The sequence below is a fragment of the Triticum aestivum genome, chromosome 7B, assembly GCF_018294505.1.
Source record: "Triticum aestivum cultivar Chinese Spring chromosome 7B, IWGSC CS RefSeq v2.1, whole genome shotgun sequence".
Lineage (NCBI taxonomy): Eukaryota > Viridiplantae > Streptophyta > Magnoliopsida > Poales > Poaceae > Triticum > Triticum aestivum.
Window position 1 is genome coordinate 622,986,100 of NC_057813.1, and position 12,618 is coordinate 622,998,717.

The following is a 12,618-nucleotide window of genomic DNA, read 5'->3' on the forward strand; positions in this document are numbered from 1 at the left end:
AAAGCCCTTACCTTTTTTCATAGGCGAATGCACGAGCAGTAGAATTTAACAAGCAGTAAAATACGCCGGGGTCATCACGCATGTGACGCTGGCGAGAAGATGGTTTTTCTTGCCACCCGTCTCCGTCGTTCACCTGCCTCTAAATTCGACTGCACCCCCACTCATAATTTATGGCAGGTGATCACAGCCACCATCACCATGCCACTGATCACAGCCACTTTCATGGCCCTTGCCTTGTGCTTCGCCCCTGCACCTGCAGTGGGTGCAGCGGCGACACTCTCGGCGCCGCGTCCGCTGCGGGGCAACGACACGCTGGTCTCGGCACAGGGCAAGTTCGAGCTCGGCCTCTTCATCCCTGCTGGCAGCTCCGGCGACAGGTTCTACCTCGGGATCTGGTACAAGAACATCCCCGGCCAGACCATCATCTGGGTGGGCAACCGCGCGAGTCCACTATCTGCTGTCGCCTCCGCCGAGCTCCGTGTCTCCGCTGACGACGGCAACCTCGAGCTCGTCGGTCCCACCGCTGCCTCCACCTCGCCGGTCGTCGTGTGGTCTTCGAACCTGTCGTCTTCCTTGTCGCCGGGCTCAAACAACACGGCGGAGATCCACGACAACGGCAACCTGGTCCTTGTCGACGGCAGCAACTCCTCCAACGTGCTGTGGCAAAGCTTCGACCACCCGACGGACACGCTGGTGCCAGTGTTGGTTGATCTCGGCTCTGACCGGGTAAAAAGTAACGTTAAGGGGATGGGCCACGAACCAACGTACGTGGATGTGACCCCAACAGAATCGTCCTGATCGGGGGCACCTCTAACCGACAGATGGTTTTGGTCCCCTGTTGCCATCACACATATAAAGGGTAGGGCCTGGATACCTATGAAAACTGAGTTCACGTACATGATATCCAGCCCCTTAATTCCCGCAAACCCTACCGATCTAGGGGTGTGCTGAAGCAATGGGAAGGCTGTTTCCATCGCCGGCCACCGCAAGGCTGTGCTGGCGGCTTCCCGCTGCCACACGCGAAGCTCCTGGATAAGCTGCTGCCTCTCCACTACTACATCATCATGGTGCCACTGTTGCTGCTCATCCTCGCCACTGGAGATCATGGGCTCCGATGTGCCTGCATAGAACAAGCCTGTAAGATCTCACGAACCCCTCTGTTAATCATATCCTGGTGATCTAATGCTAGGCAAATGGTCTTATTGCAATAAACCTAAAGCCTTATTTCTAACATTGGTATCAGAGCTAGTTTAATGCCTAGATTAGATCCCAAATCAAGTTTAAGGATGATCTGTTCAAGTTGATAGTCATTATACGTCCTAATGCTTTATGTATAAGACTACTGCCCTCTAATAAGTTAATGATCTAGGATTGAAGTAAATTGTTTTCGTTAAAGCCATAATTGCTACGGGTTAGTGCTGATTGGATAATGGTCATGTTCTCTCTATTCGGTTAATGTAGTCATGCTTCCGCATTAGGTGTATCTTTAATTAGCACCTGTTTACACCCGCTTTGACAATCAGAAGGAAAAGGGGATCAAGAATGCATAATCAAGATTAATTCCCCAACTTCCAGAAACCCTAGCCATCAAATCCACAATTTTTTTTGTAACAAGAATTAAAGAAAGGGGAATGGATCTGGGGGCTCACCATATGACGCCGCATCAACGTCCCCACCCTCCGGGGTCCGCACGGCCGACGCCGTGCACGGACGCCGGTGCCGCGACGCCGCTGTCCCTCGGGCCACCGTGCGGGATGAATCGATCCGTCCCCTTTCTTCCTGCTTATGGACGTGTGCGTCGCATGGCCGTCGTGTCTTGCACGCCTCCATCACCTCGAAAGGGTCGCGCCGCCGCTCGTGTGTGTGGCCGTCCTCGCCGTCCCCTAAAGCCGCGGTGGCCGGCGAGTCCCTCCCCACCGGACGAACCGTCGGGCGCGCGCGGACGCAGAGGCCTCGTTCGACGGCAAAGCGCGCGGGATCCAATCCGCTGCACGCTTGGCCGGCGCGCGGAGCTGCCGCGCCGCCATGGCTGGCGAGCTCCCCGGGCCGCCGCTGTTGTCGCCGCTCTCTACGGGAGCGTAAAGATCGGGGGAGGAGGAGACAAATGTGCTAGGGTTCCCACCGGCAGATTTTTTGTTCTGGCTGGGGATGATCCGGCTGTCGACTAGATCGAACGGCTTAGATCGGTGCGGATCAGCTGCTGGACCTTTGAGCAGATAACGGGCCAAATCTGACCATGGGCTGAGGCCCAGTTTGACTAAATCCCGGAGAGTTTTTCGTTTTCTCTGAGAACTTTTCTCCTGGGCTGAAACAATAAAAGTCTGCCGTGGTTTTCGTGGGCCAAATTTGATGTCCTATGTATTCTCATTTTATTCAGTGCTTCTCTGTATTATTTTGATTCTCTAAAGATCTTGCACTGTTTAAAATGAAAATAGATAGAAAATTATGTTTTATGTTTACCGAATTGAAAGGAGCCAACAAGAAATTTTATTTGGTATTTTTGACACATGAAATTTAATGTTGAGTATCATTTTAAATATCAATTGATATTGAAAATTAATGTTGTCAAATTGATACTTAATCTGAGAATGATATGGCCAATATGTATGATGAAGAATTCATGCTTTTCTAGTTTTCCAGTGCATTTGATTGGGTTTAATTATTATTATTATTTTCAAATAAATTTTATGCACTGTTTTACATTAGAAAATGCATGGATATAATGGGGGATATAGTGCTATGAGATTAATGTTGATGCCATTTCTTTTATAGCATTTTAATGTTAAATTATGGATAGTATGATATGATGTTGTTTTTTTAGCATGATAATGTGTTACTCTCTAAAGTTTATGGTTTTCTATTCGGAGATTTTATTTGATCGTGAAGTTTATGTTGTGATCATCTCTTATAAGTTGAGACTATCTTAAGGAAATGTTAGTGACCGCGTGGTTCAGATTTTCCGCATCGCACTACGCGGTCTAATGATGATGAGCCATAATGCTAAAGTATTATGTCAGGTGCATTTTATGTCTTTTGGCATGCACTGACAGAAGGTGATGGAGGCTTGGCATGATGATTCATTGAACAAGAATATTTAGAGAATTTTAATGTCATATCATGGTCATAAGTTGTCATTTATTGACTATTAAAAGTTTACCAAATGTTATTATTTGGCGAAAGCATGTTGTAATATCCAAATTTTGTTTGGAGAATGTTTGTGATGTCATTATACAGAGGATGCCAATCTATTGTTTACTCTGTGAAATGAAATGCCATGATGAGAATGTTCAAAATGAATGATACTTTTGTTATCATGTCATCTGGGTATTTAATGATAAACTTGACAAGTTTTATTGATGTTCTTGAAATTGTGATGTCAAAGTTTAATGCAAGATGATCAGTGATAAATTATTGAATCCATGTGTTTGATAAAACATTGGGTTGCATCATGTATATATGCTTTATGATAATGTTTGCTATTAATTTAGTGAATGTGTTTACTGGTGATTATGTGATTTTAAGTTTTCCTAGTCACAGTGAACACATGAAGTTTTGATTATGATTTATGGTATATGACATTATTCTGACCAACGTTGAATATTGTCATGTCCCATTCTTGAATGGATAATGTTCTTTTTCGTTTTCAACCCAACGGTGATGCGGATTAGAACACGATTAGCTTGTTTTGATTTAGATCATTCAAGTTTTATTATGTTGATGTTTAAATAATGATGTCATAAAGTGAATGCCCTTGTTTCTGTAATGGACCTCAAAATTGAGTTCATTTATCAGAACGGGCTGATCTTCACAAATGGAAGGAAAGGACTCTCTTTCGTGAGAGTTTTGACTTTTATCATGCACCCAGAGTTCCTATTGTGAATTCTGTTGAAGAGAGGGAAAAGTATGACATAGAAACTATGAAATGAGCAAAGTTGAACCGATGTTGACTCCTTATCATGAAGCATACCATCTCCTCTGAGATAAAGAATGCAATTCCCTTCTTATATATGTGAATGTGTACTTGGCCTCCATTGAGGAACACTTTAGAGATATTTTACCCGTTGAAGACGGGCTTTAAGGGGTTTTGCTACGAGGACAATAAAGAATGAAGCGTTAGAAGACATTTTGTGTATTCATGTGAACCTTTTTTGTTCTTCTTAATGCAACATTTTGATGATGATCTTACCATGTGGTGAGAATATTTATGAATCAATTTTTTGTAATAAAAATATGTGCCATGTCACTCTTAAGATGTAAGTGAATAATGAGACCTCGTCGAAATTGTGGTCATGTTTACCACATTTCGAAAGGGGGAATGGAATGTCTCATTAAATATCGAAAATGATGAATGTGTTAATTCTCTGAGTAGGATGGAACCAACGGGAAGTCTTATTTTGGAGAATGAATTACTATAGTGAATGAAAGATCATATGAATGTCTTGACTCTTTTTTATGAGAATTACATGTACTTGCTCCCTTATGAGAATTATGAAGCACACATGAATGTTAAAGTGACAAGCTTACTAATCTAAAGTTGATTATGATGTAACTCATGGTGATATTTCTGACCAACATCGTCACGTGTCACATTTCACTCAAGTGGAAAGTTTGTCACGTGGCTCATGGTTATATTTCTGACCAACATCGTTTTATAATCATGTGTCGCAACTCATGAAGTTCTTTTCCATCTTCTGCCCAACGGTGTTATGGTTTAGACCTGAGATGATAGTCATCAAGATTTTGGATTTATCTTGGAGCGTATGAACATGAATCTGAAGGATAACTCCATTAGATCTTTGTTCATATGCATCAGGCAAGTTGAGCAGAAATTCCTAATGCAACATTTAGTGTTGAACGTTACAACTTCCCTGTGATTGGTAATGTGTGTGAATGATCATCTTAGCGCCTTGTTGCCATATAAGATGAAAATTATGAGCTCTAATGATGTAACTCGGTAGTGTTTTCTCAGTGCATTGTTGCGACGCTTGTGTTATTATTTATAACATGCTTTTGTGTTGGCTTAGTTAAAAAAATGTATGACTCAACCGTAAGGTTTCGTTATGAAGATAAAGTTGACATAAGACATGTTGTTCAAAGAAACACAATTATGAGATAATATAAGTGTTGGGACACTCATACCATAAGTCGAGGGGGAGTAAGCTCACTACCTTGTGAAGATGGAATATTTTTGACGAGCCAAGAAATTTCTATCTTCTATTTATGAGTATGAGTTTTGGTGATGCCTCATATTTTGCTTGTATTGAGTTTCAGCAAGATATTGGTCCAAAAGGAGTATAAGTATTATTATGATGACATACATGAGTAGAGTACGAAAGAAAAAAAATGATTATGTACTAGTACTCTACCTCACCTGCTATTAAAGTTAAGGGCGATAAAAGTGGACATCTTAGTGTCCAAGGAACCATCATGAACTGATCAGATAATGTTGGTTTCTTATGCTTCAGTTGTCAGAAGCAATATAAGTATTCAAGTACGAATGTGCCCTATTTATTATCGGGATAATTGGCAAAAATACAAGTTCAGAAATGGACCACTGAAAAAGCCACCGAAAGTCTTGCACATATGCAAGGCAATAAAGTTTACATGCTCACTAATAAGAAGTTTGATAACCTCCATATCCTGGGTTATTCATACATTGGTTCTGCGAGATGTGTGGATATTAAAGTTTCCACGTTATGTTACATCCTCACTCTCGCACATGGAGCTTTATCGTGGAAAAGCTCCATAATGACACTGATGGCATTAGAAATAATGCACTTAATTATGTGGCATGTTAAGAGGCTACTGATCAGGTTGTATGTCAAGAAATTTTATTCCCGAAATTATGGTGGTAGACAACTTTTTTTTAACCACCTACTGCACTATGAACACGCAATTTTCTATGCGAGTAACAACAAGTTTAATGGTATTGCCAAGACCATTAACAATATGTTTAGTGTTGTGAAAGATAGAATCCAGGATCAAGCTATGGAAGTTGAGCGTACGAGTACGACTGAATGTTTTACGGATCCATTTATTGAATGCTTACCACCCAATTATATGATTATGTTGCTAGCATGGGTTATTGTGAAGCCTTTTGATCCTAGAAGCAAGGACCTTCTAAATAAACCACTCCCTTTAAGAAATATGTTTTCCATTTTGAAGTAGGCTGATGTATTATAAGTATTGAGGTTCAATGGTATTTCATTGGCTGTTGTAACACCTTACCTTTATATATTATTTCTATGGAGAATGGACGAATGAAGTTGAGCCTAATGATCAAGGGGGAGAATGTTGGTTGATCTCGGCTCTGACCGGGTAAAAAGTAACGTTAAGGGGATGGGCCACGAACCAACGTACGTGGCTGTGACCCCAACAGAATCGCCCTGATCGGGGGCACCTCTAACCGACAGATGGTTTTGGTCCCCTGTTGCCATCACACATATAAAGGGTAGGGCCTGGATACCTATGAAAACTAAGTTCACGTACATGATATTTAGCCCCTTAATTCCCGCAAACCCTACCGATCTAGGGGTGTGCTGAAGCAATGGGAAGGCTGTTTCCATCGCCGGCCACCGCAAGGCTGTGCTGGCGGCTTCCCGCTGCCACACGTGAAGCTCCTGGATAAGCTGCTGCCTCTCCACTACTACATCATCATGGTGCCACTGTTGCTGCTCATCCTCGCCACTGGAGATCATGGGCTCCGATGTGCCTGCATAGAACAAGCCTGTAAGATCTCACGAACCCCTCTGTTAATCATATCCTGGTGATCTAATGCTAGGCAAATGGTCCTATTGCAATAAACCTAAAGCCTTATTTCTAACAGCCAGAAGCGTGGATCGGGGAAAACAAGCTCACCGGCGAGTACCAGGCGTTGACATCGTGGCGGAACGCCCAGGACCCCGCGCCGGGGATCTTCAGCGAGACGCTCGACCCGAACGGCGCTAGCGAGGTCTTCTACATGTGGAACCGGTCCCGCGTGTACTGGCGGACCGGCGTCTGGATGGGCCAAGCCTTCGCGAAGCTGCCAGAGGCGACGAAAAACACCATCTACAACGGGACGTACGTCGAGCCGCCGGCGTACCGGCGCGTCATCAACGTGCTCTACGACAATGCAACCATAACACGCAGCGTGCTCGATCCCACCGGCCAGGCACAAATGTACATTTGGATGCCCACGAGCCAGAGCTGGCAGCCCTTGTGGACCGGTCCCATGTTGCAGTGCGACGTGTACGCGCTCTGCGGCGCATTCGGCGTTTGCGACCAGGGAGGCAAGCTACCTTGCCACTGTCCGCCCGGATTTGCCCCGGCGTCGGAGGGGGACTGGACGCTCAACGATTGGAGCGGTGGGTGCCGCCGGAGCTCGCCGCTCACGTGCGCGCACGATGGATCAAGGACGGACGGGTTCCTGATGCTGCCAGACGTGAAACTTCCCGATGACTCGGTCACCGTGGGCGCTGCCCAGAGCAAAGTAGAGTACGAATCGGCTTGCCTAAAGATCTGCTCTTGCCAAGCCTATGCCTTCTCTGTCAGGGAGTGCACCGTCTGGTACGGAGAGCTCCGCAACCTTCAGCAGCTCTACTTGGACTCTGACAGCCCCGGGTCAGACCTGTACCTTCGGCTTTCAGAAAGAGGATTGCAAGATCTCCATAGCGTAGACAGGGAGAAAATGGGGAGAAAGTTATGGTTTGTCCTTGGCATCATATTGGCTGGTGTTGCAGCAGTGGGGGCATCGATCATACTACTAGCCTGGAGGATTGTTCTTGCCCGAAGGAGACTAGTCAGTATGGCAAATGAGAATGTAACCTCCTTGGCCGTGTACAGTTACGGCGACCTCCGTGCCGCAACGAAGGACTTCTCGGAGCGGCTGGGCCGCGGTAGCTTCGGCTCGGTGTACCGCGGTGTCCTGAAGCGGCATAAGGGAGACAACTCAATCAGAGTCCAGGTGGCAGTGAAGAAGCTTGAAAGTCTTGGGCGGCAGGGCGACAAGCAGTTCCGGATGGAAGTGAGCACGCTGGGCTGCATCCAACACGTGAACCTCGTCCGACTCCTCGGGTTCTGCTCGTCAGGCGACAATAAGATGCTCGTCTATGAGTACATGCCCAGAGGCTCCCTCGACGGCCTCCTCTTCCGTGACGGCGCGTGCCTGAGCTGGCGCCACCGGTACTGCATCATGCTCGGTGTGGCCAGAGGGCTGGCCTACCTGCACCACGGCTGCCGCGAATGCATCATACACTGCGACGTCAAGCCGGAGAACATCCTGCTGGACGAGGACATGTCGCCGAGGATCGCCGACTTTGGGATGGCGAAGCTGGTGGGGAGGGACTTCAGCCGCGCGCTGACGACTATGCGGGGCACCATCGGGTACCTGGCGCCGGAGTGGATCTCTGGGCAGCCTATCAGCGCTAAGGCCGACGTGTACAGCTTCGGCATGGTGCTCTTTGAGCTCATCTCAGGACGACGTAACTCCAAAGGGTACAGTGAGTTGGAGGCGGCAAGGACTGGTGGGAGTGAGTCCTCCTTGCCCTTCTTCCCAGTGTGGGCCGCCGGAAAGGTTTTGAAAGGTGAGGTGGGCGCCGTGGTTGACCCCCGGCTGCGCGGTGAGGTGATGCCAAAGGAGCTGGAGCGGGCGTGCAGGGTGGCATGCTGGTGCGTCCAGGACGAGGAGGCGCAACGCCCGACCATGGCGCAGGTCGTGCAGGCGCTGGAAGGCGCCGTCCACATCCAAGCGCCGCCGGTGCCACGAACGCTGGAGCACCTTGTCACCCTCATGTAATTCTCACGCAGCGGGAATCTTTTTGACTTGATGAAATAATTTTTGAACAAGACAATTCCTCCAAATCCATCATGATCTCCCTCAACACTCCAGCTCAGAAAATGGCAGAACTATCTAATCTCATTGGTTGTAAGATTGTCACTCTACCTCATACTTATCTGGGTCTGCCTCTTTGTCTGAACAAGCCCAGAATTCAGGATTTTGTACCTATGCTGAAGAGAATTGAAAGTACACTCTTATGCTGCTCCACTATGTTGTCTACTGGAGACAAATTGACTATGTTAAAGTCAGTCTTTACCAGCTTGCCCACATTTATTATATGTACCTTGGAGATTTCAAAGACTGTCACTACTAGGGAAAACCCTAGCAGTAGCGCTGGTTTTGTGCTCACTAGTAGCGCGGGGAGGCGCGCTACTAATAAGGCGCTACATCTATTGCTTAGCAGTAATGCGTGCCCGCACGCGCTACTGCTAGGACAAATAGTTGCAGTGTTTGTTCACTCCCACGCTACTGTTAATGTAACTAGTGGCAGCGTGTTTATTCTCCATCGCTACTAGTATTTGTTTTTATTTTTTTAGTGTATTTATGCGTCATCGTATAAATATTGGTACAATACCGGTTATGAGGTTTACATCATTATGTCCATAACAGTGTGTCAAATGAACGTGAATTAGGTTCAAGTGGAAGCAATATGTGGTGCATGTCAAAAGTATACTACTAAACCAAACTTGATCTAGTTTGGACTAGTAGTACTTTCGATATACACCACATGTTGCCTCCACTTGAATCTAATCCGCCAGCACAAGCTATTTAATCATCATCATAGTCATAACATCAACAATAGTTATTTAATCATCATAGTCATAGTGTAGCACATCATCATCTTCAAACTCATTCTAGCTAGCTAATCACCACCAACACTAACTGCGGTAGCTATCTAATCACCAGCAACACTAGCTAATAAAAATCATCACTCATTGCCACCAACACTAGCTAATCACTCCTGCTGCTCTCTCTCAGGTAAAATAACATAAAACATGTGTAGCACTCGTTCTTCATCAAGTTGGAGCATGCAGATGAACCTGTCTCCTAATCATGGGCTGCGCTTCTGATTGCTGTCCCCTAGTACTTTTCTGCGATCGTTCACAATTTTGCTCCAATCTTTCACTATTAAGCATTCCTTGCTATTAGAAATCCTGAATGCACTGAAGTGCATTATAGGATATCTTGGCCGTAAGCTAACAATTCTCATCTGACCTTTAGTCTTGATCCAATGAGGCACAACATTCAGCGGGAGTCCCTGTTGAAGAACATCGTATAGTAACATACTTAGCAATGAAGTTTAGCTTAAAAATAATGTATGGGAAAGATGCACTGAGTACAAATAGTAAAAATCTTACCATCTTTCCTAAATAGATGTGACCGTAGTTCAATACGAACACTATTGGTCGCACGTTTTCAGTACTAAGATTTGCAAGTCCAAAATAATAATTTGTCTTGACAGTATGAAGATCCTCAAGCCATGAAACATAATGACTTATCTCCTCGCAGTTTAGTTCAGCCCCGGGACAGTAGTAGGTCCTGTCTACCAAGCGCTGGACATGTTTGCTTGATTGGAAATAAGCTGTCAATAGAAATTAGTTGTCAACTATTTTTGAATAAACAATGTCAAAGACATAAATATGGTTGAGAAACTCACATTTTGGTAGAACTGGAGGCGTCTGCACATCTACCCAGATGTCGGTATTACCTTCAATACCATCTTCCAGACGAATATCAAAGGTGATAACCATATCAGGCTCAAATGCATAAGTCTTGCATAGTGCTCGCCATTTTTGCATCCAAAATAGGTGTAGTCGTCTTCGTTGTATAATTTTGCATGGAAAATATAACCATGCTTGGTCCTCAAATAAAGTCTCTTTACCTCCATAGTAGTTGTCATAGAACTGAAACATATCTTATCCAATACAAAAACTCTTGAATGTCAGGGGATACGCTAGTAGAATAGTAAAAAAAATTATAAGTTGAAGCAAATGAAGCATATGTCATGCTTAATTACGAAAAAAGACCTGTTGCTGTGACTTACTGTAACCACTTCGAAGTTCTTGTCCAGCTTGATGCTGAAGCGTCTATCATCATCTAGGAAGATTCCGTCGCACAGGCCGCGCTCGTCTTCGCAGTATTTACAAATACCGAAATCCTTTTCGTCGTCAGACATTTCCTATGTTCATAGTTAGAACATTAATTGAAAATCGATCGAAGACAACTACCAGGATACTTAACACACAAATCCGGGGCACTCGATATTTCCTACATATTCTGGCACAAGTCATGCCAAAATTCACGGAAAAATCCGGCATGACCTTTGCTAAAATAGGACATATCGAGCGCCTGAAATTTGCCGGAACAGAAATGAATCAACACTCCGGCAAAACATAGGCCACTCAAAGGTGTAACCTGCAAACATGACCGGCCACTTGGGCAAGCACATATCCTATTTGAGCAACACAAGATATACATTTCAAAATATCTTATAGGACTCAAATTAGCATGCATACAATAAGCAAAAGTAAATCATCTCATGCGTCCGTACATCTTCGAATATTATCACTAATATATCCCGAATAGTGTCATACATATAACATCACTAATACAACTAAAACCCTGGCACACGACGGGTATCGGCGCAGGCGGTGGACACCCACAGAGAAGGAACCATCACGTGATCATAGCTCAAGTGAGATCCTTGGAGAACCTGCCAGGTATTGGAGAACATGTGCTCCAACGCAAACAAGTAGCGACGGACGTGCGCGTCCTCCTCACTGACATGGTGACGCACCACCTCCGCGGGGTCCTCGAGCCTCTGGACCATCACTGACCCACGCGACCGCCACCAAAGAAGGTTCAGGTCAACGACAGACTGGCTCCTCACCAACTTGCGCCCCCGGTAGGTAGCGCCTCCCAACACCACCCCGGCGGAGCCCAGTCTCGGACATGGCCCATCTGGTCAAGCAGGTGTCGTCCTCCGCCGACTCGACGACGAGGATGCGGGATAGGCATCGTCCAGGTCGATGCAGAAAAAATTGCTTTAACTAAAAAAATAGCAACAAGTTCTTACTAACTAGTTCTATTAATTCAATTAGTTCTTACTAAAAATAAACTTAGTATAAATAAAAATAAACTAGTACCTAACTAGTACCTAGTTCTTACTAACTAGTTAGTACCTAGGAATTACTGCCCTAATTACCATATAAGTATCCATCTTTAACTAGGGTTCGTACTACCTAATTAAATAGGGTTAATACTAATTGTAATTAACTAACTAGCACTAAAAATAGCCTAGGGTTCATACTAACTAGCACTAAATAGCTAGGGTTCATACTAAGCAGAGAAGAGGGAAGGGGAGAGTGCTTATAGAGGGCGGGGAGAGAGATGGGGTCGGGGGAGACGGCGGCACCGAGGCACGACGAGGCGGGGTCGGGGGAGACGGCGGCGAGGCGGGTCGAGGGAGACGGCGGTGGAGAGCGAGGGCAGGGGCTCCGGCAAGGTCGAGGTCAAGGAGGAGGAGGCATAGGCGCGCAATGACGTCGAGGGGCAGACTCCGGCGGAGAGCGAGGGCAGGGCCTCCGGCGAAGGCGAGTGGAGGGGCTCTGGCGGAGGCGACGAGGGGGAGAAGAGAGAGCGGGGAATTGGGGGAGGAAGCAGAGGAGAGGGAATCAGGCCACGCGGGGGTTAGGTAAAAATAGCTTTAACAGTAGCGTGGGGAGCGAAAACGCGCTGCTGCTAAAATCCGTAGTAGTAGCGCTGTTTCTAGAAGGGCGCTACTACTATACCTAGCACAT

The 12,618-nt window shown here is 45.8% G+C and overlaps 1 protein-coding gene across 1 annotated transcript; it reads left to right on the forward strand.

Moving 5' to 3' along the window:
• LOC123160481 (G-type lectin S-receptor-like serine/threonine-protein kinase At2g19130) lies at positions 1-8,776 on the forward strand. The gene is made up of 2 exons (XM_044578293.1): positions 1-699; positions 6,827-8,776. The coding sequence occupies exons 1-2, from the start codon at positions 100-102 to the stop codon at positions 8,774-8,776; spliced, it is 2,550 nt and encodes an 849-aa protein (XP_044434228.1). The 5' UTR covers positions 1-99.
• Positions 8,777-12,618: the final 3,842 nt, after the last annotated feature.